Source organism: Megascapheus bottae, chromosome 10 (assembly GCF_031878675.1).
Source record: "Megascapheus bottae isolate mThoBot1 chromosome 10, mThoBot2.hap1, whole genome shotgun sequence".
NCBI lineage: Eukaryota > Metazoa > Chordata > Mammalia > Rodentia > Geomyidae > Megascapheus > Megascapheus bottae.
The window spans coordinates 55,495,689-55,523,402 of NC_143518.1; the positions used below are offsets into that span (position 1 = coordinate 55,495,689).

At 42.5% G+C, this 27,714-nt stretch overlaps 1 protein-coding gene across 3 annotated transcripts; it reads left to right on the forward strand.

Annotated features, from left to right (window-relative positions):
• Window positions 1–263: 263 nt before the first annotated feature.
• Window positions 264–27,665, forward strand: Rbbp5 (RB binding protein 5, histone lysine methyltransferase complex subunit). 3 transcript variants are annotated; one of them, XM_090341344.1, is made up of 14 exons: window positions 264–403; window positions 6,049–6,074; window positions 7,213–7,385; window positions 9,266–9,406; window positions 11,762–11,924; window positions 13,802–13,911; window positions 14,994–15,113; window positions 15,202–15,355; window positions 15,449–15,520; window positions 15,970–16,087; window positions 17,313–17,382; window positions 17,688–17,917; window positions 20,867–21,058; window positions 26,515–27,665. In XM_090341344.1, the coding sequence occupies exons 1-14, from the start codon at window positions 385–387 to the stop codon at window positions 26,541–26,543; spliced, it is 1,617 nt and encodes a 538-aa protein (XP_090197470.1). In that variant the 5' UTR covers window positions 264–384; the 3' UTR covers window positions 26,544–27,665. The 3 variants fall into 3 exon arrangements, with proteins under 3 accessions (XP_090197470.1, XP_090197472.1, XP_090197471.1); XM_090341346.1 differs by having other exon boundaries at window positions 20,867–20,944; XM_090341345.1 differs by lacking the exons at window positions 264–403; window positions 6,049–6,074 and adding an exon at window positions 6,490–6,499.
• Window positions 27,666–27,714: the final 49 nt, after the last annotated feature.

Consider the following 27,714-nt stretch of genomic DNA (forward strand, 5'->3'; position numbering starts at 1 on the left):
GCATTAGCTGGTTAGTTCCGTGCCTGAAAAGCGTAGCGCATTTACAAGTCACCAGAAAGGAAAAAATGCACCCAACGCAAGACGCGTCTCAAAACCTAGAATAACGACAGTGGGCTGCGTCTTGAAAAGCAATAGCTAACACATTACAAGGAAAGTTGTTTTTCTTTTTGGTTAGGCACTTACACGAACAGCCACTTGAAACGACCGAGGAAGGCGGGCCGGGGGTGCGGAGCGGAAGCGGCCTTCTACGTCCGGAAGTCCCCGGAGCGGGTGCCGGGCTTTTCGCGGAGCCCCCACGTCGGCGCGGGGCTTCGGAGCGGGCCGGCGGGCGGGGGCGCTGGAGTTTCTGCCGGAGCGGGGACCGAGCGGCCCGAGTCCGCAGGGATGAACCTCGAATTGCTGGGTGAGGAGGGCCGGGAAGGAGGGGTCCGGCGGGCGGGCTCGGCCGCCGCCTCCGAGCGCGGCTGCGGGGTGCTACGGGCGTTCGGGGTTTGGAGTTGCCGCCGCCGGAGGAAAACCAGCCTCTGCGCGGGCAGAACACGTCCCCTCCCCAGAACCGCCCCCAGGGCCAAGGGGAGGCAGCGCCGAGACGCTCGGTGCTTCCCTGGGCCTCACCGGAGTCGCAGGGGCCGGAGGATGTTGGAGCAGGGGGAGGCAGAGGCCTGGGGAAGCCTTGAAGACTTGACAAGGGACCCGGTGCCTGGGCGTTTTGAATCCTTTGTGAGGACACGGGAGGCTTAAGCTGAGTTTCCAGTAGAATCCGCTCCCCTTCCCCATTGGATAGGTGGGAGCGGGTGGTGGAGGAGGCTCAGATGGTCAGGACCGGGCGCTAGGCAAGCAAGCGGAGTAGTTGACACCAATTCCAGTTGTCTCTACTTCCAGTGTAAGACCGGTGACTCCCGGGACGTACGTGTGAACGGCAAAGGCAGGTGCTTTTTTAAAAGTCTCCTTTTCGTGGAGTAGTTTCCTCCCTACCCCTTATCCAAGTTGGCCCTGTCATCCGGGTTTTCATCGGGTAATAGTTACTGTGATAGTTTAGGGTTGTTTGAGATTTTTCGAAAACTCCTCTCACGACTTACTGTCTTTAATCATTAGCTTTCTTAAATTAAAAAAAAAAAAGACTTTCAGAAGGTGTGCTGACTATCCAAAAGGCTAGAAAGATAACTTTTAAGAAATAGTCTTTCCCAGGCACAAGTGGCTCACGCCTGTAATCCTAGGTAGCTTAGGAGAATATGATCTGGTTCAGATCCAGTCCTGGCAGAAAAGTCTGATTGACTTTCTCCAATTGCCCAGCAAATAGCCAGAGGTGGAGCTGTGGTTCAAGTAGTAGAACACCAACCTTGAACAAAAAAGTTCTGGGACAGCACCCAGGCCCTGAGTTCAAACCTCACTATGGGGGGAGGAGGGGTGAGAAGAAAAAACAACAACAACAACACTATTTGTCTTTAAGGAGCTTCTTGTTAAGCAGGGACTCTTAAGATGATCATGTGAGTAACCAGAATATATTGCAAAACGTAGGCTTCTTAGAGTCATTGCCAGGTGCCAACAATATTTAGAAGGAGTAGAAAATAGCTGGGGTGGGAAGAACAAGGCAGTCAGGAACACTGCCACACAACTGGAGGCGGGAGTTGGAGGCTATGTGTGATTTCTGGTCTGTGTAAGCATGTATACTGAGGATTGAACCAGGTATTAGGGACTTAAGTAGATATCTAAAGTTGATAAAATACTGACAAATAGTATGAAGGAATGTTCACTGGGAATACGTTTGAATTGTGACACCAGTGAAAGAAGACCCAAAGAATTTTCTTCTTGGCCATAATCTGGGTACTGTGATACAGAGAAGACCATGAGATGGGTTTGATGTCACCTATTTTATAGAGACTTGAATACTAAGCTGCAAAGTTTACCTTTTAAGGAAAAGGTAAGGATAGATCACTCAAGGGTATTGACCTAGTAAGGAACTCAGTTGGAGCACTGAGTTGTAAGGTTTATAGGTACTTGATTCTTGGAGGTCTAGAAAACCAGTTTTGAGATGAGTGATATGGAGGTAGGAAATGGAAAGAAAAGACACCAGGAGATAGTTTTGACACAATCCAAAATTTTCTTGCATGTAATATAAGAAGCAAATGAAAAATGGTAAGCACAAATAATAGTCCTGTTGATAAAATAGAAGGAATTAGAAAGGCAGCTTGGGTACGTTGAGTGGACTGAGAGCCCAGGAGATAGGTTTGATGAGGCTCATTGTATGGTGGACTAGTTGAAACCTTGTTAGTCAATGACATGGTCAAGGAAGGAAGTGGGAGGAGCAGAAAAATGCCAAAGACAGAATATTGGATAATTAACTATATTTAGGGGGAAAGAGGATGAATAAGTGATTGTAAATTAGCTAATAACCATCTGGTACTTAACTATGAGTTGTGGACATTTTCATGTGCTTTCTGTATGGTTTTTGTTGTTGTTGTTGTTGTTGTTGAGTGGAAGAGAATACAGGCTGGTAGGGTGCCTTTCCATAAAAGCTCATCGGGGAGCAATTGGGCTGGGAGCAGAGAAGCTCCATTCAGACTTTAAGCAGCTTTTGCTCCCCAGAAACCTGAGCTAAATTCAGATTCCAGTGCTTTTAAGAAGACATGAGAGATGCTGGCAAGGCAACTTCTATTTTTTATTAAAAAGAAATAAAGGATGGAGAAAAGGTAGAACACCAGTCAGGTGAGAAAGTTGATGATTTCATAGAGACGGAGATAAAGAGGAGAGAGAAGGAGAAGAGAAGGGAAGAGAAAGTTATAGCTAGATAAACAAAATGAATTGATAGCGAATTGTTAAAGTGTCCCATAGGCAGGATGCTTGTTTTACTTCAACCAGTTTTTGAGTTGTTTCCTATCAATAGAACACATTGGAGATATAAAAGTTAATAAGAGGGGCCAGGAGTTTGGCCTAGTGGTTAAAGTGCTTGCCTAGCATGCATGAAGACCCGGGTTCGATTCCTCGGTACCACATACATAGAAAAAAGTCAGAAGTGGTGCTGAGGCTCAAGTGGTAGAGCTCTAGCCTTGAGAAAGTCCAAGGACAGTGCTCAGGCCCTGAGCTCAAGCCCAGGACTGGCAAAAAAAAAAAAAAAAAAAAAAGTTAATAAGACCCTTTTTACCCCACTGTCCCTCCTAGGACCTGTGTGCCCTTGTTACTTGCTCTACCACTAGCTTCCATCTCAGCTCATGACAACTTTTCATACTTCTTTTTACTGCATCGCACAATAACAAGTACATTCTGTTTCACAACCCATATATAAATGTGCATGTGTAGCTTGGCTTTTCAAAATTATGCTTAATCCTTGTGCTCAGTGTTCTCTAATATATCCTAATCTATTTTTTAAAACTCGTTGAAACTAGTTACACCGACTTATCTATTTGTAGGGAATTGAATCCCAACTATTAGAAAAACATTACAATATGACAACTGCCTATACCTAGGATAAAATGCAGTAGTAGAAGAGGCAAACATAAGTGTGACTGATACAAAATCCTAATAAACTAATACTTTGCAGACATCTAGAAGAAAGCAAATTCTTTACTATTGGTATGATTGCTATAGAATTAAGGGAACTTGCAAGTGCCACTTAACTCAAACAGTAAAGGGCTAGAGTTGTAGCTAAGTGTGGTAAAGTACATGCCTAGCATGGCAAGACTTGTGATCTTTGTACCAACAATCTTTCATGCTTTAGTTTCCTATTATTATTTCTATTACTTTTTTTTTATGGCACTGAAGCTTGAACTCAAAGCTTAAAGCTCTTGATTGGCTTTGTGTTCAAGGCTGGCACTCTCTACCTGAGCTACACCTCTACTTTTAGCTTTCTACTGGTTATTCAGAGACAAGAAGCACTTCTCTGACTTTGAACCTTGATCAGTATTTTTTTTTTTTTTGCCATTCGTGGGGCTTGAACACAGGCCCTGAGCACTGTCCTTGGGCTTTTCTCAAGGCTGGAGCTCTACCACCTAGCCATAGCACTACTTCCAGCTTTTTCTATGTATGTGGTAACAAGAAATTGAACCCAGGTCTTCATGCATGCTAGGCAAACACTTTACCACTAGGCTAAACTCCTGGTCCTATCCCTGAGCTAACACAAGACTATCTCACTGTCACTTGATTAAACTCCTACATAGAAAACACTGGTGGTGTTATGGCTCAAGTGATAAAGTGCCGTGAGAAAGCTCAAGGGTAGTGCCTAGGACCTGAGTTCAAGCCCCCAGACTTGGGGGGGAAAAAAGATGTGATCCTAGAGTTTAATGAACTATCAAATTATGTTAGAACCTAAATGCTGTGAGACATAGCACTTCACCTGGATCCTGAAATCCTTCAGCACTGTTTTCCTGTGCATACCTACTTGTTCCCATGATAGTGGTGCTTTGGGGCCATTATTACCTAAGGTAAAGATAGTTGAACCCTAGCACCCAGACATTTCACCATTTCATCTGATCACCAGGATAGCTTCTTAGTGAGATGCGTTGTCCAAGGAGCTGATCTGTCTCCTGCTGGGCAGGGTGGAACGGTATGGTGAGAGAGTTCACCCTACTTATACCCAGACTGGCACATCCTTCTAAATGTATGAACTGTTTCTATTCATGGACGCTTTTATTTAATCTAATATTTTTAGCTATCATAGGAAAGGGGACTACTGTATTTTCCAAAACAGGAAATTCTCACTGCTGACTGATTGCTGAGGATCACACCTGTAATCCTAGCCCCTCAGGAGGCTGAAATCTGAGGATCATGGTTCGAAGCCAGCCTGGGCAGGAGAGTCTGTGAAATTCTTCAGTTAACCACTTAAAAGCCAGAAGTGGAGTTGTGGCTTAAGTGGTAGAGTACTAGCCTTGAGCAAAAAAAGCTCAGAGACTGTGCCAGACCCTGAGTTCAAGCCCTAGAACAGGCACCAAAAAACCCTTTCAGAGAGTACTTTTTTCTCCTCCTTATACTTTATAAAAGTTGAGGAGCCCCAAAGGCACTTCTGTTTATATGGAATATATCTACTTGTGTTGATTAACTTAGAAGTTAAAACATGTTTTTAAAGCTTATTTAAAAAATAACCATTATAATTTTATATGAAATATGTATGTATTGTATAGCTGGTCTTGGGCTTGAACTCAGTGTAAGGTCTGCAGAAAGGAAACTCCACGCAGTTCAGGAGAAGAGGGTTTATTGTGTGAGGAGAGAGCAGACCTCCTGCCACCCAAGATGGAGTTGGGTGAAGCAAGAGAGCTTATGGCGGAAAGTGAGAGATTATATAGGGGAGGGGTGTGGCCACAGCAGAAGTGGATGTGATCTCAGAGGACCAGGAAATACCTCAGTTTGGGGAACCTCCCACTGCCCCTAGCATGCCTGTTGCCAGCGTTACAGATGCTGGGCAGGGATTTCCAGGTGGCAGGGAGAGAGAACCAAGGGAAAAAGTCATTTCTTCCAAGTGGACCTAACACTCAGGACCTGGGTGCTATCCCTAAATGTGTTTGCTTCAGGCTAGTTAGTGCTCTACCACTTGAGCCATAGATCCATTTCTTGCATTTTGAAAATAGAAGTCTTAAGGACTTTCTAGCTCAGGCTGTCATTAAACTATGATCCTCAGGTCTTAGCCTCCTGAGTAGTCAGGATTATAGTTGTGCTATACTCATTATCTGACTTATGAAATGGTAACCCCTGTGTATATCACCTTAATAGTAACAGTTTTTGAAAAAGACCAAGTGAGAGTGCAAGGCCTTGAGTTCAAGCCCCAGAATCGGTGTTTCCCCCATGTTTCACCAAATAAAAGCTGGTTAGATTATCATGTGTGAGTGTCCATATTCACTTTTCTGTGAAATCGTAAGTCATATATCTTCAGGAGAGTTCCTCTGCATGGGTATGTAATAAGAGTAAATGGGCAAATACCCTTTGCTGTGTGATATTGGACATATGTGTGACGTCATGGAACCCTTAAATCGGTTCTCTGTCATGGCAGCCGCTGCTGGGTGCTGTTGGTAAGCTGTGTGTGGCTGGTGTGTCCCTTACTCTCTCTTTGCTTTCTTTCAGAGTCCTTTGGACAGAACTATCCAGAGGTAAGAGTCATTTTGTCACGTTAATGGAACATGGCAACAGCATAGTAGTTATGTTTAATGACAAGAAACATTAAGCAATTTTAGCTTATCATTTGTTGTAGTTTAAAAAATTGAGTGTCTAACTTTGAGCAAGGAAAAATAGGTAGTATTGGTTGGAAATCTCTTCATAGTGTTATAGTAAATTACAATTTTAATGTAAGTTTTGTTTTTGTTGTTGTTGTTGTTTTGGTTTTTCTTGCCAGTCCTAGGCTTGAGCTCAGGGCCTGAGCACTGTCCTTGGACTTTCTCAAGGCTAGAGCTCTACCACTTGAGCCTCAGCACCACTTCCGGCTTTTTTCTGTGTATGTGGTACCGAGGAATTGAACCTGGGTCTTCGTGCATGCTAGGCAGGCACTCTACCACTAGGCCAAACTCCCGGCCCTAATGTAAGTTTTTTTTATAAGTGATATTACCACTTGTACATAGGTTTTTGTTTGTGTTTGGTTTTTAGATTTTGATCATTGCTTTTGCTCATAATAATGGCATGAAGTGTGCTTTTTTTTTCTTTTTTTTTTATTAACACAGGCATAGGTTTCAGTACAATCATTATGGTCATCAGTGTCTTGACACTAATGTAAAATAATGTATTTAATTTCTCCATTGTTACACACCTGATCAGTTATTTTGTTTAGAATGAATTCCTAGAGCTATGGTTACTTAAGTCATTAAGTGTGACTATTTTCATGATGGTGGTTGTTTTGTCTATTTGGCCTCCAGAAAGTTTGTATATAGTTACAGTAATAAGGTAAGGTATTGAACACATCTGATCCCAAAATTCTTGTTTAACTTTTGTGAATATCTTTATTTATTTATTTATTTTGCCAGTGCTGGGGCTTGAGCCTAGGGCCTGAGCACTGTCCTTGGGCTTTCTCAAGGCTAGCACTCTACCACTTGGGCCATAGTACCACTTCTAGCTTATTTTTTTCTTCTTCTGTGTATGTGGTGCCAAGGAATTGAACCTGTGTCTTCATGCATGCTAGGCAAGCAGTCTACCATTAGGCCAAACTCCTGGCCCTTATGATGTTTCTTCATTTTAATTTTAATTTAGAAAGTATTAATGACTATGCAGAGATATTTGTGCATCTGCTTTGGTTTTTAGGAAGCGGATGGAACTTTGGATTGTATCAGCATGGCCCTGACTTGCACCTTTAACAGGTGGGGCACCCTCCTAGCTGTTGGCTGCAACGATGGTCGCATTGTCATCTGGGATTTCTTGACCAGAGGCATTGCGAAAATAATTAGTGCACACATCCATCCAGTCTGTTCTTTATGGTAAGACATTTTTATTTTATTCTGTTTTATTTGTGAAGAACCAAGGGCCTTGCACATGCCCACCAGTTCTCTGTTACTTAGCTCGATATCCCCCAGCCCAAGAACATTGTAAATTAATTTGCTAAATGTGAGTTGAAAAAGAAAGGAGTGATAACTGATTTGCTAAGCTCTATGTAGATATTTTGAGTATTGCAAGTACTTAGCCATTAATAATGCAGTTTCTCATACAGGTCCTAGAAGCACCTGAGGGGAAAAATTTGTTGTAATATGGACTTAAATCAGGTCCTGTTAGAACATTTTAGTACTATAAGTTCCTCTTTACTAGTTGTAGCTATTGTATACTGTGGTGTTTACCAGAGGATAACTTGTAGTCATTTAGCCCAGCCTAGTTGAAGGGCTGGAATTCAGCTATTGTAGCAGTCACAAGTTACCCCTTTTCCTTCACTGGAAAAGAGTAAATTTTCTATCAAATATGCTGACCTATTGCTATATAAATTCCCACTGCTTTTATTTTCTAAAACTGGTTTACATCAAGAGATTTCATCTTGGGCAGCATATTTTTTTTAAGGAATTACATTCATTAATTTATTGCCAGTCCTGGGGCTTGAACTCAGAGCCTGAGCACTGCCCTTGAACACTTTTTGCACAAGGCTAGCACCCTGCCACTTGAGACACAGCACACTTCTAGCTTTTTCTATGTATGTGGCACTGAGGAATGGAACCCAGGTCTTCATGCATGCTAGACAAGCACTCTACCACTACGCCAAACTCCCGGCCCTTGGGCAGCATTTTTTATTACTTTTTTCTTCCTTTTTCTTGTGCCAATCCTGGGACTTGAACTCATGGCCTAGGTGCAGTTCTTGAACTTTTCTGCCAAAAGCTGGTGCAGTGCCCCTTGAGCCACAGTTCCACTTCCAACATTCACATTCTTGCTGTTTAATTGGAGCTGAATCTCGTGTGCTCCTCCTGCAGTGGGCTTCAAGCCATGATCCTCAGATCTCAGCCTCCTGAGTAGCTGGGATGAGTAACAGGCATGAGCCACTGGCACCTGGCTGATTTGGAGACTTTTTAAAGACGTTTGTGTCTCTTATTTCACCAAGCCACTGAGTTTTTTTTGAGATAGCATTGGTTATAAAAATACTATAGCCAACCAGATGTTAGTGGCTCATGCCTAGGTACTCAAGAGGCTAAGATCTGAGGATCACATTTTGAACAGGGCCTGGGTAGGAAAACTGTGAGACTTATATCTTCAGTAAACTACAAAAGAAAAAAAATCCTTAAGTTGAGCTGTGACTTAAGTGGTAGAGCTCTCTAAGGGACAGCTCCTCGAGACAAGTCCCAGATCTGGCACCAAAACAAAAATACCATGGCCAGATAGAGTGATTCTTCTAGTTATGTAGCAGGCAGAGATCTGGAGGACTACAGTACCAGCCTAGCCTGGGCAAAAAGATAGTGAGACACCCATCTCAACAAAACAAGTCAGGTGTAGTGGTACCTTACTGTAGTCTCAGCTATGTAGAAGGCATACTAAGAGATAGAGGATCATGGTCAAAGGCTGGCATGGGCAAAATTGCAAGACCAAAAAAAATAAGTAAAGTAGGCCTGGGCCATTTCTCAAGTGGTACAAAGTCCCTGAGTTTAAACCCAAAAACACTACTTAAAAAAAAAAAGAAAGGAAAATAAGGAGGGAGGGATGAAAGCATTCTTATTAACTGATTAGTTGAGAAAGCTTTTTGTGATTTGAATATACTTGAGTATACCTGAAAAACACATTGTTAGGACACAGTTAGGACAATATGTGAGGCTCCCACATTTTATCCGTAATAGTGCTATGATATTTTGACTTCAAATATGTACTAAATTACCCATTTTCTTCCTAGCTGGAGTCGAGATGGTCATAAGCTCGTGAGTGCTTCCACTGATAACATAGTGTCACAATGGGATGTTCTTTCAGGCGACTGTGACCAGAGGTTTCGATTTCCTTCACCTATCTTGAAAGTCCAGTATCATCCTCGAGACCAGTATGTTTAAGACTCCATTTCCTGCCTCTCCTCCCCCCCCCACCCCCTGCATGGGGTTTAGTTCTGTGTGGATAGCTTGTGGGAGAACAGTTCAGCTTAAGGCTTCAGGAGGCAAAAGCCTACAAAAACAAATCTACAGCAAATAATTGTTGACTCTGATGCATGTATTTTAAGGTGGTTTTCATGGATTTCAAAAATTACATTTGTAGTTTAAAACTGATGAATATTAAGACTTTGGCAAGGCCAAAGAAGGAATAAATTTTAACAACTGAAGTTTGACCTGGAGCTTTTTCTTTCTTGATTATTTTCATTATTTTTCTATGAGAGAACAGTTTAATATTGAAACTATATCTATCAAAGGGTGATTCATCATGTATTGCCCCAGACATACGTGTTTTCATTTCTTACAGGTTTCTTTTTTTGGGGGGGGGGGCAGTTCTGGGGCTTGAACTCAGGGCCTGAGCACTATTCTTGAGCTTCCTCAAGGCTAGAGCCACAGCACCACTTCTGGGTTTTTCTGTGTATGTGGTACCAAGGAATCAAGACCGGGTCTTCATGAATGCTAGGCAAGCACTCTACCACTAGGCCAAACTCCTGGCCCCTCTTAGAGGTCTCTTATAGTCAACTCTGTAAATATAAATGGGTTAAATAGTTCCCCATAGTTTAATCCATATTTGATACACTTGAATATGTATTTTTGTTGTTGTTGGTTGTGGACCTTGAATTTGGGGCCTGGGTACTGTCCCTGAGCTTTTTTACTCAAGGTTAGCTCTCTACCACTTGAGCTACAGTTCCATTTTGGTTTTCTGATGGTTAATTGGAGATGAGAATCTCATTGACTTTGCTGCCTGGCCTGGCTTTGAACTATGATGCTGGCATCTCAGCCTCCTGAGTAGTTGGGCTTACAGGTGTGAACCACCCACCAGCCTCTGGTCTAAATAGGCATATTTTTTTGTGTGTGTACAAGTACTGGGGCTTGAACTCAGGGCCTCTTGCTGTCATTTGGCATTTTCATTCAAGGCTTTAGTTCTGCCACTTGAGCTATACCTCTGTTTCTAGTTTTTGCTAGTTAATGCGCAGGAAAAGTCTCATGGATTTTTCTGCTCAGGCTGTCTTTAAACGGTGATCCTCAGATCTTAGCCTCTTAAGTTGCTATGATAACCGGCATGCGCTACCAGGGTGCCCATCTAAAATATGTATTTAAAAAATAAGGTTATAGCTAGTCTTTTTTTTAAATACTTTATTTCATATTTTGCTAATTTATCATTGCTTTTTTTTCTTTTTTTCTTTTAGCTGGTCCTGTGGCTTGAACTGTGGGCCTAGGTGCTGTCCCTGGGCTCCTTTTGCTCGAGGCTATCCTGTGCCACTTGAGCCACAGTGCCACTGTTTTTTCTGTGACTAATTGGAAGTGAGAGTCTCACCTTTCCTGTCCAGGCTGGCTTTGAACCGTGATCCTTACTGAGTACCTAGGATTACAGGCATGAGCCCCCAGTGCCCGGCTCACAGCTTTATTTATTCATTTATTTTTTGTGGGTCATGGGGCTTGAACTCTCCTGGCTTCTGTCCCTGACCTCTTTGGCTCAAGGCTACCGCCCTACCCCTGGGCCTGGGTGCTGTCCCTGGGCTCTTCACCTCAAGGCTACCACCCTCACCTACTGCTCCAGCCAAGTCCCAGATCCTGTTTTCTAGAGGTTAATTGGAGATAAGAGTCTCAGGTTCTTTTGTGCCAGGTTGGCTTTGAACTTTGATTCTCAGATCTCAGCCTCCTAAGTAGGTAGGATTATAGGCATGAGCCACTGCACCCAGCTTCATAGCTTTATTATTTATTTATTTATTTATTTATTTATTTATTTATTTTTGCTAGTCCTGGGCTTGAGCTCAGGGCCTAAGACTTTCTCAAGGCTAGAGCTCTACCACGTGAGCCTCAACACGACTTTCAGCTTTTTTCTGTTTGTGGTACCAAGGGATCAAACCCAGGTCTTCGTGCATGTTAAGCATGCATTCTACCACTAGGCCAAACTCCTAGCCCCTCATAACTTTATTTTTAATGATCACTTTTTTTTTTTTTTCTACGTATGTGGTACCAAGGAATCGAACCCGGGTCTTTGTGCATGCTAGGCAAGCACTTTAACCACTAGGCCAAACTCCTGGCCCGAATAATGATCACGTTTTGTAAAAATAGAATCCTCAGTCTTTTTCCTGTTATTAACATGTAGATTTTATGCTTTTTCATGGTTTAAAATCTGCATGGCTTGGGAGAGTCAGAGTAGAGGACAGGATTCTGGGAAGAGGGCAGGAAATCAAGCCTGTTAATACCAAAGCAATAGCCAATGTGCTGTTCATATTTTTAAACAGGAACAAGGTTCTCGTGTGTCCCATGAAATCTGCTCCTGTCATGTTGACCCTTTCAGATTCCAAACACGTTGTTCTGCCGGTAGATGATGACTCGGATTTGAACGTGGTGGCATCTTTTGATAGGCGAGGGGAATATATCTATACAGGAAATGCAAAAGGCAAGGTAAGCCAAGCCTGAGATCTTGTGCCATATTTACTTCATTAAATTTTTAAAATTGTTATTACAAAGGTGTGAAACAGAGGGGTTACAGTTATATAAATCAGGTAAAGAGTATTTTTTTTTTTTGGACAATGATCTGCTGGGTTCCCTCAGTTTCTCTCCCAGTTTTTTCCTCTCATCTCCATCCACAAGCTGTATAGTTCCTTTTCAACAAAGTGTCTGGTGAATACTATTGCTCCATTTGTTCGCCTTTTGTCCCTTCATTTCTGTTACTTTTTTATTTGTTTTGTAATACCTGTTCTAGGGCTTTAACTCAAGGCCTGGGTGGTGTCCCAGAGTATTTGAACTCAAGGCTAATACTCTACCACTTGAGCCATAGTTGGACTTCTGTCTTTTTTTCTGATGCTTAACTGGAGATTAGTTAGAGTCATAGACTTTTCTGTCCAGACTAGCTTCAAACTTTAATCCTCAAATCTCAGCATCCTGAGTAGCTAAGATTATAAGTGTGAGCCAGCACTTACTGGCTTGATTTTTGTGTTTTAACTGGGGTTTAAACTTGGGCCCTTGCTTACTTGGTTAATACTCTAGAACTTAAGCCAGAGCTTTATTTCTACCTTTTTGTAAGTTCATTGGCGATCAGAGTTTCCTGGACTTTCCTGCCTGGGATGGGTTCGAACTACAGTCCTCAGATTGTAACCTGAATAGCTAGGATTACAGGCATGAGCCATTGGCTCCTGGCTTCTAGCCCAGCTTTTTGCTGATTAATTTGTAAATAGTGTTTAATGGACTTCTCTAACCAGACCACCATTGAGCATCAGTCCTCTGGATTCTTCTAAGTAACAAGGATTATGAGCCTGGCTCCTGGTTTGTTTTGCTTTTTTTTGAAATCTCTTTTATTCCTGTACTAGTATGGCTCCTGCCATGAGCAAATGTAGCTTATTTTTCCTTTATGCGTTAAGAATTTTTTTTTTTTTTTTTTTTTTTTTTTTTGTGCCAGTCTTGGGGCTTAAACTCAGGGCCTGGGTACTGTCCTTGAGCTTTTTACTCAAGGCCAGCACTCTACTACTTGAGCCACAGTGACACTTTGGCCTTTTCTGTTTATGTGTTACTGAGGAAGCGAACCCAGGGCTTCATGCATGCTAGGCAAACACTACCACTACGCCATATCCCCCCCCCCAATCATTTTCTTTTTTTAGATTTAGAATGAACAGAAATCATTTGATATAGAAAAAGTTAAAAGGTTTTTTTTTTTATTAGATGGTAGTAATGATGAGCCATGGCAAAACTGTAACACTATGCCTATTAAGTAATAGTTTCCCAGTTCCTGCTCGTAATCTAATCGTAGGCAACACTCTTCTGCTTTGTCTCTGTGTCTTTGATTGTTATGGGTATCTTCTGTAAGTGCAATCATGTGTTCTACTTAGCATACTGTCCTTAGGTTCGTCCATGTGGAATTGTGTGTGAGCAGAGTTGATGGTACTATATGCAATGTTGTTATGTGTATGTTGCATTTTATTTACTTGTGTACTGTCAATGCATTCTTGGGTTGCTTCCACTTCTCAGCTTTTGTGTGTAATGTTAAACACCATATTATAAGAATGGATGTTTTAGACTTAGTCCTTTGTTTGAAGTAAAAGGTAATACAAGTACTGGTATTAATGGAAATAGACATGTTTGCGTTTTTACTCCACCTCTACATTATTTTAAAAAGAGGAGCCAGATCTAATTACTGTCAGTTATTATTATACTTAATTTTTACTTGAATTTTATTGTTGGAATTGATGTATAGAGGGGTTACAGTTACATTGTGGTGGTTACATTACTTCTTGAACATTGATATCCCTTCCCATTTAATTTTTTTTTTCCCCTGTAAACTTTAGATTTTGGTCCTAAAAACAGATTCTCAGGATCTTGTTGCTTCCTTCAGAGTAACAACTGGGACAAGCAACACCACGGCCATTAAGTCAATTGAGTTTGCCCGGAAAGGAAGGTGAGTATGTCCTTGTCTGTGTGTGGTGGTGTTTTCGTTTTTTTTTTTTTTTTTGCCAGTCCTGGGCTTGAGCTCAGGCCTGAACACTGTCCTTGGACTTTCTCTTCCAGCTTTTTTTTTTTTGTATGTATGTGGTACCAAGGAATTGAACCCGGGTCTTTGCGCATGCTAGGCAAGCACTTTAACCACTAGGCCAAGCTCCCAGCCCCTGTCTTTGGACTTTCTCAAGGCTAGAGCTCTAGCACTTGAGCCTCGGCACCATTTTCGGCTTTTTTCTATGTATGTGGTAGCAAGGAATCGAACCCTGGTCTTTGTGCATGCTAGGCAAGCATTCTACCACTAGGTCCTTGTTTTCGTTTTTAAGGTGTATTCTCGCTGTGTGTAAGTGCAGGGATTATAGGCATGCATCACCACATTTGGTCAGATCTTATTCTTTTAGGGACAGGTTTTAATAGTGAATGGATTGTGAACGGATGTCGAAAATTTTTTTTTATTGTTTTTGTGTATATTCTAATATTGACTGCAGTTGCTAGAAACACGGAGTCTGGCTCTTTTTTTTCTTTCTTTTTTTTTTTTGTCAGTTGTGGGAGTCTGGGCCTGGGCACTGTCCCTGAGCTGTTCAGCTCAAGGCTACCGCTCTACCCCTTGAGCCACAGCGCCACTTCTGGTTTTCTTAGCCAGGCACCGGTGGCTCACACCTATAGTCTTAGCTCCTCACGAGGCTGAAGATTGTGGTTCAAAGCTAGTCAGTGAGACTTTTATCTCCAAAGTGGGAAGTGGGGCTGTAGTTCAAGGGGTAGGGCAGTAGCCTTGAGCTACTGGGGAGCAGTGCCCAGGCCCAGAGTTCAAGCCCCATGACCTGCAAAAAATAATAATAATAATAATAATTCTCACTGCATTTGCTTTGGAAGGTGACAGAAGCTTTTTTTTGTTTTTTTGTTTTTGTTTTTTTTAGGTGACAGAAGTTTTAAGTATTTTAGTCTTAGATTTTTTTACTTGATTTTGCCTTAGTGAATATACTATTTATGGTACCATTCTGATAAAATAATAGTAATATAAAATGTTTTTTCTCCTTTCTGTAGTTGCTTTTTAATTAACACGGCTGATCGGATAATTAGAGTTTATGACGGCAGAGAAATATTAACCTGTGGAAGAGATGGAGAGCCTGAGCCCATGCAGAAATTGCAGGACTTGGTGAATAGGTGTGTATGGCAGTCCAGAAGTGTGGGTGGTAGTTCTTCCCTTGGCCTGAAGTTCCATTTCCCCTTGGGGACTTCCTTTGTTGTTTAGGACCCCGTGGAAGAAATGTTGCTTCTCTGGGGATGGTGAGTACATAGTGGCAGGCTCTGCCCGGCAGCACGCCCTCTACATCTGGGAGAAGAGCATCGGCAACCTGGTGAAGATTCTCCATGGGACAAGAGGAGAGCTCCTTCTGGATGTAGCTGTGAGTGGAGCAGCCCATCGTGGTGTCATCTGCATAGCCCAGAACTATTGAGTCTGTTCTAATAACTGATTTTTCTTTGCCTGATTTTTTTAGTGGCATCCTGTTCGACCTATCATAGCATCCATCTCTAGTGGAGTCGTATCCATTTGGGCCCAAAATCAAGTAGTAAGTACTTACTCTTCTGGTTGACTTGCTTTGAAACTAGATACTCCTTTTTGTCAAAGAACTTTACATTATAAGCTCAAGACTACCTTAACTACTTTTCTTTGCATATGATGCGTACAATCATAGTGGATCATTGTATCTCGTTCTGCTTTATATTTGGTGGGAAGTACTTTATATCTTGATTTTTACTTTGGATACTTATAAGCAATAATTTATTGTAATCTTAAGAAAATTTGACATAAATGTATCTTAAAGAAGACAGGCAACGTCATTTAACTTGGAAGCATTTGGGTAGAATACACTTTAAGGTGGTAAACCTTAGACATCTATTTTTTATTTTTACCTCAGCATTGATTCTTAACTCTGGGCATCTTTCTTACGTACATTTTTCATGTCTAGTTATTATTTTCTCATGTGGTGAAGCAGTGTTTTTTTTTGTTGTGGTGTAGGAAAATTGGAGTGCATTCGCACCGGATTTCAAAGAGCTGGATGAAAATGTCGAATATGAGGAAAGAGAATCAGAGTTTGACATTGAAGACGAAGATAAGAGTGAACCTGAGCAAACAGGTAATGATTCTCACTACAAATAGGACCACCGGAAAGAGGAACCGTTGCTTTACTTAGTCTTAATTTGTGTAACACATTTCTCTCAGCCCTTTGTCACCTGTCACAGTTTTCAGAGTCGCAATATACACAGCATTAATCAAGGGCTTATATAGGCATTACTGGGCAAAGCAGATGTGTTAACCTCTCCTCTTTCTGACTAATGGCAGACTATTAAATGACATTGTACAGTAAGTACCCATCGTGGGGCTAAGTTCTTAGTTGTCCTCTCGGCTACTCCCCTTCATTAGTAAGAGAAAGGCCATAAGCACAGGCTCTGGAGTCAGACTGCTTTGCAAAGTACCTCCTCTGTAAGATAGCACAATAATAGTACTTGTTCTGTCCTTTGGGATTATAGGGGATAAATGACATATAACGGGCTTGGTATAAACCTAGCCTATAATAAATACCCAAATGTCATTTTCTATTATGATTATGGTCATTGTTACTGTTATCTTCTGAACTTCTAAATAGGACTTTTTTTTGGTGAATGGGGTTTTGATCTCTGGCTTTTTGCTTAAGGCTGGTACTCTATCACTTAGAGCACACTGGTTTTTTTTGTTTGTTTATTTGTTTTGCTGGTTAACTAGAAATAAGAATCTCACAGACTTTGCTGCCTGGGCTGACTTTGAACCTCTATCCTCAGATATCAGCCTCTAGAGTAGCAACCTTTAGATAGGACTTCTTGCAAATAGAGGTTAGACATTTATATACCTCATGATATGTAATGCAGGCTTTACACATGGTGGGGACTGGTGAGTGGGCATACTTGTGGTGCTCTGGTGGGACTCTTGAGTAATGCCATAAGGCAGGGGCTCCTGGGCTGCTTCTGGAACAGGACCAGGGATTGGGATCGAGGTTGGCCTAAATTATTTATCCTTCCTGCCTTCCAAGCACATTGCACATACCTTTGTTGTAGCATTTATTGTATTCACATTATCTTTTTGTGTCTGCTTTCATAGTAAAACTGCAGCCTTTACTGAAGAGCTGTTCCCAGCTTTCTTAGTCATTGCTATTTGCTATGCCTAGCCTCTGGTGAAAATTCAGCCCTTCTTTGCTAAATGATTAAGTAAACGAGCTCTTTGGTTTTCCTCCCTGGTATCTCCTGGAATGTAGTTGGAAAAAAAAAAAATCACAAAGCTGTAAGTAAAAAGCAGTTTTCCACCTCTCAGACTTCTGTGTATTATAGGAGCCGATGCTGCAGAGGACGAAGAAGTGGATGTCACGAGTGTGGACCCCATCGCTGCCTTCTGCAGCAGGTGAGCTGCTGGGTACTGTCGGTTCCCCTGATGAGTGGAGAAAAAGAACTCCTTTGGTGTATAGGAATTGAAATGCAATCTTTGTTCTGTAGTCTTACTTTCCCAGCCCTTCTCCCTGATATAGAATTTTTTTAACCCAGTTCATTTATTCAGTTTCTAATTATTTTTCTGATTTCCTTTTTCATCTTGGCATTCTTAATCTGTACCTGTTGTGTGCACTTAACATAGGTGTTAGAGGAAGGGCTTGTGGTTTAAGCAACTGTCTCCTCTTTTTTCCAATCCTTGTCTGATCCTGTTCCAAATAGTGATGAAGAGCTGGAAGATTCAAAGGCTCTGTTGTATTTACCCATTGCCCCTGAGGTAGAAGACCCAGAAGAAAATCCTTACGGCCCCCCGCCAGACGCAGTGCAAACCTCCCTGATGGACGAAGGGGCTAGTTCAGAGAAGAAGCGGCAGTCCTCAGCCGACGGCTCCCAGCCACCGAAGAAGAAGCCCAAAACCACCAATATAGAGCTGCAAGGAGTGCCCAATGATGGTAAGGGCCACCTCCACGGGCACCACCTTTCCCTGTCCAGCACAGACTGGCACTGGCAGTTTCCTGGTTGAGTGACTTTTGCTCTGAGAGAAATCCCTCAAAAGTCTTCTTAATACAGTGTTTTGTAATGACATGGTCTGCCTTTTTTTTTTGGTCGATCTGGGCCTGGGCACTGTCCCTGAGCTCTTCAGCTCAAGGCCACTGTTCTACCCCTTGAGCCACAAAGCCACTTCCAGTTTTCTGATGTTTAATTGGAGATAAGAGTCTCATGGTCTTTAGTGCCTGGGCTGGCTTTGAATTGCAGTCCTTAGATCTTAGCCTCCTGAGTAGCTAGGACTATAGGTGTGAGCTACTGTGCCCAGCTTTTTTTTTTTTTTTTTTTTTTGTGGACCTTGAACTCAGAGTCTGGGTCCCTGCCCTTTTGTTTGCTTAAGACTAATTAGGTAGGACTCTACCTTTTGAGCCCCACTTTTTGGGGGTGATTAATTGGAGATAAGACTACTAGTCCTGCTTGGGCTAGTAGTTTTTGTTGTTGTTTTGGGGTTTTTTTTTGCCAGTCCTGGGGCTTGAACTCAGGGCCTGAGCACTGTCCTTGTGCTGTCTCAAGGCTAGCATTCTACCCCTTAAGCCACAGCTTCATTTCTGGTTTTCTAGTGATTAATTGGAGTCTCATGGACTTTAGTGCCTGGGCTGGCTTTGAACCGCGATCCTCAGATCTCAGCCTCCTGAGTAGCTAGGATTACAGGTGTGAGCCACCATGCCTGGCTTGGCTTTTTTTTTCTGTATATGTGGTACCAAAGAATTGAACCCAGGGCTTCATGTATGCTAGGAAAGCATTATAACCACTAGGCTGTGCTACTGGCCTGGCTAGTAGTTTTGAACCACAATCTCAGATCTCCGTGTCCTGGGTTCACTTATAAATTGGGGAAATTCTGCTCTTCGGTGCCTTATGTAAGATGACACATACTTGTTCTTTGACATACAGCTCAGAATTTGCCTCCCTGAGTCAGTCCTGGGACTTGAATGTGGGTCCTGAGCTTTCTCAAGGTTAGAGCTCTACCACTGGAGCCACAGCACCACTTCTGGCTTTTTCTGTGGAATCAAACCCGGGGAATCAAACCCCGGTCTTCATGCACGCTAGGCAAGCACTCTACCAATAGGCCAAATGCCTGGCCCTATTATTTCTTTAATTCCCCCCCCCCCCCCTGGAAGAGTGATTTTACTAGGTGGAAAGGTACTAATCTGTTGTGGGTGGTGGGGTTTTGTTTTATTTTGTTTTTGGTGTTTGTTGTTGTTTTACCAGTACTGGGCTTTGAACTTATAGCCTTACAGTTGCTTGATTTTGCTTGCTTGATTTTGCTTGCTTGGTTTGGCACTCTACCACTTGAGCCATGCTTCCAGAGCCTGGCTTTTTGCTGGTTATTTTTTGAGATGGAGTTCTATAAACTTTTCTGCTTGTGTTGACTTTGAACCAACAGTTCTCCAGATCTCAGCTTCCTCAGGAGCTAGGACTGCAGCCATGAGCCACCCATACTGAATCTCATTTTACTCTTTCTGCTTTTACAGTGTAACTAAACTTTTTAAATTGTTATTATTAAGGTGAAATATGGAAGGGTTGCTATTTCATAAGTCAGGTAATGAGTATGTATCTTTTTGGACAGTGTCACTCCTTCCTTCATAACTTCATACTCTCCTAATTACAGTGTGACTTTTTGGGTTTTTTTGTCGGTTGTAGAGCTTGAACTCTAGGCCTGGGCACTGTCCCTGACTGAGCTTTTCAGCTCAAGGTTAGTGCTCTACCATCTGAGCCACTTCCAGTGTTCTGATGGTTAATTGGAAATAAAAGCATCATGGACTTTTGTGCCTGGGCTGACTTTGTACCCCGATCCTCAGATCTCAGCCTCCTGAGTAGCTGGGATTACAGGCATGAGCCACCAGCACCTGGCTTCCAGTGTGGTTTTGAAAGGTTTTATTACCATGGGCTGGGATGAGTACAGGAGAGAGAGAGAGAGAGAGAGAGAGAGAGAGAGAGAGAGAGAGAGAGAGAGAGAGTGAGAGAGAGTGTGTGCGCGTGCGTGTGTGTGCACACCATTGGGCATCCTCTTCTCCTTTAGCAATCTACAGATCAGTTAACTACAACTACACATCTTGATGCTTTCAGCTGTGTGTGTGTGTGTGTGTGTGTGTGTGTGTGTGTGTGTGTGTGTGTGTGTGCGCTGTTCTAGGCGCTATTGTGGCTTATATACCATTGCTGATACTTCATTACCCTTGAAAATTACTGTTCCTGCTTTGCAAAGGGGAAAATTTAGGCTGAGGTTTTGTAACTGCCCAAGTCTCCCCAAAAGTGCTAGAGTCAGGACTCTCACCCTGGTCTGTTTGGTTCTACACTATGTGCACACCCTCATGTATGCATTCTGTTCTACTTTGGTTTCCTGTGTTATCTTTCAGCTACTTTATCAATTTTGAGTTGTTGTGACCTTTTAGGGGCCATATAAACCATGTGTATCTTTTATTCTAGCATCCAAAGATACTTGATGACCACGCCTTTGGGTTTTGTTTTTTTTGTTTTTGTCATTTGTGGGGCTTGGATTCTGGGCCTGGGCACTGTCTCTGAGTTCTTCAGCTCAAGGCTACCACGCACCCCTAAGCCACAGCCCCACTTCTGGTTTTCTAGTGATTAATTGGAGATAAGAGTCTCATGGACTTTAGTCCCCGGCCTGGCTTTGAACCAAGATCCTCAGATCGCAGCCTCCTGAGTAGCTAGGATTACAGGCATGAGCCACCACGCCCAGTTCCTTTTAGTTTTTAAAATAATGAACAAGACAGACTTTGCTGCTTGTGTAGGTGACTTGGACCACAGAAGCAATGTTATTTGTGCTCAGAGGTTTGGTGGGGTGCCAAGACCAGTGTTGTGAGGATCCCTGTCCATGCCTGTCTGTCCTCCTACAGAAGTCCATCCACTACTGGGTGTGAAGGGGGATGGCAAATCCAAGAAGAAGCAAGCAGGCCGGCCTAAAGGATCAAAAGGTAAAGAGAAAGATTCTCCATTTAAACCGAAACTCTACAAAGGGGACAGAGGTTTACCTCTGGAAGGATCAACGAAGGGTAAAGTGCAGGCGGCACTCAGCCAGCCCTTGGCAGGTAAGGACACATTGGGAGCACTGTCTGGCTTGCTTTGTGGCCTTGCTTTGTTCAGCCCCTGACTTCCATTAACTGCAGCCTTCCCCACCCCATCCCACCCCCCTTCTCTCTTGTTCCCAGCAGCAGATAGTCTCTGAATTTTAAGCAGCTAAAGGCAGGCCTAGACAGAATTGGATTAATTCAGTGGTTCTTGGCCTTGGGTCTATAAATAGGTTTTAAGGGGCCTACATTCACCTGATAACAAATGAAAAAATATTGTGTGGATATTTTTCAGGGAAAGATGCCCATAGCTTTCACTGGGTTTCTGTAGAGGAATCTGTGACCCAAAAGGATAAGAACCCCTGGGTTAATCCATTTCTTCATCTGTATTGGCTGTTTCTTTTGTTTGTTGGTATGTGTTTTGTTTGTGTTTTTTGTTTTGTTTTCTTTAGATGAAAGAGCCAAATACTCAGAAATGTAAGCTTATCTTACAGCCTCTGCCTGTTTAACTGTATCTTTTTCTATCTCTGTTGTGTAAACTCCACAAGTGGTGGTTGTCTCTGTCTGGGGAGTCTAGAAGCAGTGAAGCTGTTAGTAGAACTGTTGTGTTAAGGAGGAAAAGAAGGCTTTCAGTGGTTTTCCCACAGTACCTGAAAACAGGATGAGGAAAGGACCAAGACTGAAAGAAGTATACCATGTAGTATGTTCACACCTCAGCCTTTTCTTTTTTCATTTAGTTTGTTTTTGTCTTATACCTAAACCTTTTACAATTTAATATTTGGTGGGTTTTTAAAAATCACTTTTCTATGATGGAGTTTTTTAATTGCATTTTTTACTTAAGTACTTGTACAAAGGGTTACTATTCAACATGTCAGCTTAGGAGTACAGTGAATTGGGATCATTATTATTTTCCTCCCAACCCAACCCCTCCTTTTAGTGGAAGAATTTTATTGGGGAATGGGAAACTTTCTCAGTCTTCCTGTCAAAGAGGAATACTGTGAACAAGATTAAATGGTCTTTTGTTTAGAAAATATCAGTCTGCATTCCATTTCTATTAAGGTATTGTTGGATTTTGGAAGTACACCCTTTAAAACTTTAGTTAATACAATGATCTTCGTTTTTCTTTTTATGGTTTATTATGTAGATGCCAAGCAGAATTGATGCAATACCAGTAGCGTATTTAGGTTTTAGGTTCTTTTCTACAGGGAAACTCAATTGAGTATTATATTCCAAGTTTGCTAAATTTAGATTTAGCTTTGATAGGCCAACACCATACCATGATCACCAATATTTCTTTTCCCAGTAGCAGTATTTATGATGCATCACTGACAATCAGATACTAGCTCCAAGTTCATTCCTCCTAAAGCTATATCTGTCTGCTAATAGCCCAGAACAGTCCTGTGGGCCTTGCTGATCGATGATTGACTAGACATAAATAAACTCCATCCTTCCGTGGCCCATTTCTCATGCGGACTGGTGCCACTACAGAAAAAACATGATGTGTAGTTGAAATGCATTTTCTTGGCAAGAGAGCTCAGTTGCTTTAGGGTGATTTAAAATGAGGCCAGATATGTAGAATTAATTAAAATGATGTTGACATAAGCACCAGCTTCTTGGAACCCTATCTGTAAGGACCGGAGGTGCAGTCAGAAGTAGAGTGTTTGCTTAGCATGCCTGAGGTCTAGGGTGGGCTCCCCAGCCCCACCACCAAAAAAAGAAAAAAATCCCAAACCTTGTAATTAATCATGTCCTTTTGCACAGGAATTTTATGGTAAATGGTAAGTGCACCACTTTTTTTTTTTTAAGCTCATCTTTTCCTCAGTAACATAGTAAATTCAACTTAGAATTATAATTGATGTGATTACTTAACACTAATATAAATGAGAGTCAAAATGTTTGAAAGTTTTCTCAGTCCTGAAGGAATGGATCCTTTTTTGGGGGTTGGGGAGGGTGTCATGGGGCTTGAACTCTGGCCTGGGTGCTATCCTTGAGCTCTTTAGCTCAAAGCTACCACCCTACCCTTGATCCACAGCCCCACTTCCCATTTTCTAGTGATTAATTGGAGATAAGAGTCTCACAGTTTTGTATTGCTCTGGTTGGCTTTTGAACCGTGATCCTCAAATCTCAGCCTCCTGTGTAGCTAGGATAGTTAGGCTTATAGGCGTGAGCCACTGCACCTGGCGGGAATGGGTCTTATTCCCTAAAATTCTCAAATACTACAGATGCACATTTTATGAAACTTTTTTTTTTTTTTTGGTAAGTCATGGGACTTGAACTCTGGGCCTAGGCACTCTCCCTGAGCTCTTCAGCTCAAGGCTATGCTATCCCTTGAGCCACAGCACCATTTCAAAGACACACATTTTAGTACTTGTGCATCTCTGTGATTCATAGTCTCTTCTAGAAATAGATTGTGCTGTCATGGGCCATAAAGGATGTGATGTATACTCACTTAGTTGACAAGGTTAGAGGACACACTTGCTTCACCAAAGGCTAGCACTTGCGTCTTAAAAGAGCAAGGTACTTCAATACTGTGTTCATTTCCTAATTATTTTTGTTAGGTGAGTCAGCCATAAATGGAGTTGACTTTCTCTGTAACAAGGACTAACAACACCCCACTGTGGGGTATTGCATTTTATGACACAGACAAAGCAACCACATAGAGTACTACAACATTCCCCCGCCACTCACCAGTGCATGCATTGTGTGCTTCCTGCATGATCTCCTCATCCTCCTCCAGTTTTCTTTTTTGGCCTTGGTTCCTTGATTTTTCCCCGCCCCTCTGAGTGAAAGTCTTCAGAATAGAAATGCCAGATTAAATCCAGAATGTCAAGGAGCAGAATCATTTAAAAAACAAATAAAAACCTCAGTGGGGGTCATGAGATATGTTTTCAAGATTCTGAAAAAAGTGAGTGGTGTATTAGCTACCTACATCAGATGTGGGAGGTCGGTGACCTACTACTGAAGAAGCCTTGACTTCAGGGAAGCCTGTTGTATCTTGTGTGTGGGTTTCTTTGGTTGAGGGGAGGTAGGGCATCAGAGAATAACATGGTTGTGTGAAGGGCCATGAGCAAACAAAGGCTACACAGCAGTTACTGATTTGCTTCTGGCTCTCCAGAGCTACTGAGGGAGACTGGCATTTGTATCTATATTCTTCTATACTTTGGAATTTTTAGGAAAAGGCAGTAATTATATAGTGATTGTCTTCCCATTAAGAAATGTCTGTAGCCAAGCCGTCTTTAAAATGATCCAGGGGTACAGGTGTGTAGCTCAGTGGTTGAGTGCTTGTCTAGCATGTGCAAGGCCCTGGGTCTGACCTGCCACACTGCAGAACAACTCAAAATAGCAAGACGTTCTGAGTGTTCTATTGTGAGCTGAATTTTGTGGACCCATTTAACTGGAAAACTTTTGCATTGGAGCCAGATTTTTTTTTTCACAATTAGAAGTCTTCTTTAATTAAATTAAAATCTTTTCAATAGATAGTTTCACAAAGTTCCAAAGATGGAGCCAGATTTTTTGAAGGCAAGACTACAAGTGTGTTCTGCACTTACCAAGCTAGGTAAGAGACAGATGTTTATATCCGCAGCTGAAAGTTACTGCAGAATCAGTTTTGTGAGTTTTGAGTAGCTCTGCCAGAAAGCCACTGTAGGCTACTGTGTTGTAACAGGAGATTGTGTATTTCAGGGAACACTGGCGAGCAACTAGACTATTGTAGAATTCTACCTGGAATGTGGAATGACAGAAAATGGTGTGCTATTAGCTCATCAGTGTTGGGTAGCAGCAGGGCCACATCCATGAAGACTTGCACTGTGTTGCAGGAGGATGCACTGTTGAGACTTGGTGGAGGCAACCCTGATTTAGGGATTGTCGGGGGACTATCTTTCCATGTCTGTTCCTCATTTGCCTTGAATGCGCTCCAGGGGACAGGCCTCAAGCCAGAAGCTTGAGATAGGAGCAGAACCTCTAGTTTATGTATTGCTTCCTTAGCTGTAGATGTCATCCGTAACCAAGTGCCCAGGGGTGTGGTTTGTCACATACATGGTCTAAAAGGCTTCAGAAGGTGGCATGATGTGCACCAGCGTGTGTTGGAGGAGCGTAGGCCACAGCCAGCAGAAGTACTGTGCTCGTGTTGATTGCCCTGTCCTGGGCTGCCATCTTGGGCTCTGAGCCACCTGCATCCATGGCTGTTTTAAACATTCTCAGCCATTCTTAATGACCAAGTGGTGAATTCCTGCTGAAGTCAGATGGCTAGTTGAATGTTCTCCTGTATGATCTCATTGTTTGTGCGATGATGAAGCTGGGGTTTGGAAATCCTGAGTATTTTCTTAGGCAACTAATTTGAAAGGTACCACACATACTGTTTGTGGCAGTAGAGGACTTGCTTCTGTGGTGGCAATTGCTACAGCTCTCTGTGCTACTGAGTCTGCTTACAGTATTGCTTGCCTTGGTTTTGACTTGTTGCCTAATGCCCCCGCAAGCCTGCCTGTGTCTGTCTTTTCACAAGAATACTGACAGCGTAAAACAGGAACTGTTCAGATGGTGTAACGTGCTCATTAGTCTTCTCCCCCCATTTAGGGGGATAGTATGGGGTTTGAACTCAAAACCCCACACTTGCTAGGCAGGAACTCTGCCACTGAGTCACACCTTCAGCCCTTCATTGGTTGTCTTGTTTGCTTCTGAGGCTGTTGAAGAGTGATTAAGCCATTTTCTCCTTCATGATTTCATCTCTTAAGTAACAATGTTGTGTTCATTTTCAAAGGTTGCAAGGAAGTGGTCAGGGCTCCTTTGGGAACAATCAGGCCAGACTTAACAAAGGCATGCTATCTGTATTCAAGTTTAATTAATTAATCAATTAATTTATTTTTCCAGTCCTGGGGCCTGAACTCAGGGCCTGGCCTCTGTCCCTGAGCCTCTCTGTGCTCAAGGCTAGTGCTCTACAAGTTGAACTACAGCACCACTTCTAAGGACTGGAACCCAGGGCTTCATGCATATTATGCAAGCACTCTACCACTAAGCCACATTTCTAGTACCTCCTCAGTATTCTGTAAGACACAGTGGAGGCTGGATAAGGGTTTCTTGTTCACCATCAATCATTTAGTAGATTATCTAGTAAATGAAAAATTGAAAGGTTATTTCCCTAGAATTTTCTTTATTTATTGCACGTTTTAGATTATCAAGTGCCCAGGAAAATAGTTAACAATATAATAAATGTGTAGAGCCCCTATTATTTTGCAGCTGCCCAGCAGTCTCTGGGACAGTATGAGAAAAATCAGGACTGGGGTGGGGGTTTGGATTTGGGCCCTGCTCTTCTATAAGGAATAATTGGGAGCTGGAGTTGGCTATGACTTTTTCCTCTGAGGGGGAGTCATTGGCCCATGTGTGCTTGTGTATCACCCAGCTCCCAGGAGTGTGTATATCCTTCAGAACAGAGCTGGTTAAGGTAATGCTAAGCAAATCTTCTTTGTGTATAATCTCTTTAGCAGGCGGAGCGATTTCAGAACTGTTGTGAAGGCCTGCAGTTCTTCACTTTTGCCCATGTTGCCATCAGGTGGACTCAGGACAGTGTGCTCAGCCATTCGGGATAGACTTTAACTGGAAACAGTCTTCGCTTCCCAGCCAGGAGGTGAAAGGAGTAAAGTTTATGTTTGAATGAAGAAGTGAAGTATGGAAGAAGAGCATACGTCCCTTCCCTTCCTTTCCTTCCAAGCATAAGTCCAAACCGGCTCTCAGGAACGAGGATTCATGAAGACTCCTGTAGGAGATTTGGTTTGCTCCAACTTCAACACTCAGTTGTGGTGCTGGAAAAAAAGATGCCCGTGGTTTGGTCCTCCAGCTGTTGCACCTGGCATCGTGCATTTTGATGTGCCATTCCTGTCTCCTGTTTGCCTTCCGTCCTCAATGCATGTCCTTGAGTGACTCGTCCTTACCCTAGGAAAACAACTCTCTGTTTTGTGTTTGAAACTTTTCCTTTCCCACATGCCACCTGTATTTCCATGTCGTGTACAAAGGTTGGGCAGAAAAGAAAGTGCTTGAAAAGATTTCAGGTGTGCAGGAAAGGCAGGGAGGTAAGAAAGCCTTCTTCCTATCATACCACATGGTTGGGCTCTAAGAGATTCAGGGTTTTTCCTTGCATTGCATGTTTTCTTCCAGTATTGGTTCAGTCTCATTAATAATCATGGTTTTTGAAGATAGCTAGCTTTATCCATTTCTAGCAAAAAAAATCAGCAGTAGTTTGTATTACTTTACCTGTGCTGGCTTCCAGTGGAAACAAACCAAGGTGTTTCTCCACAGCTTTTTTGTGGGGGTGGGGGCACCTGTGCAGGGATTGAAGTGAAACCCCAAAATCAAAGCAGAAGCAACTCCATTCAGATTTCAAGATCAAGGGACACTGTTGTATCATTGCCTGTGGAAACCTGTCCCTGTCAGCCATTCTTTCCTTCCCATAGCCATGCCCTTATTTTTTTAACTATGTTTTCAGTCACTTCCTTTCTGTGAAAGGTTGCTAGCTTTTCTTTCCTCTCTCCCACCTTCCCTCCCTCCCTTCCTTTCCTTCTTTTGACTCCCTCCCTCACTCCCTCCGTCCCTTCTTTTTACCGTTCTTTAAATAAAACGCAGATTGGATGGATGTGTACATTAAGTGTTTGAATTTTTTTGAAAATCCAGTCAGGAAACCAGGTGTG

Excerpts from the sequence above, each read along its gene's own strand:
- Rbbp5 (XM_090341344.1), top strand. Across the intron at positions 15,114-15,201 it reads TTGCAGGACTTGGTGAATAG|GACCCCGTGGAAGAAATGTT; the intron begins GTGTGTATGGCA and ends TTTGTTGTTTAG. Across the intron at positions 15,356-15,448 it reads AGCTCCTTCTGGATGTAGCT|TGGCATCCTGTTCGACCTAT; the intron begins GTGAGTGGAGCA and ends TGATTTTTTTAG.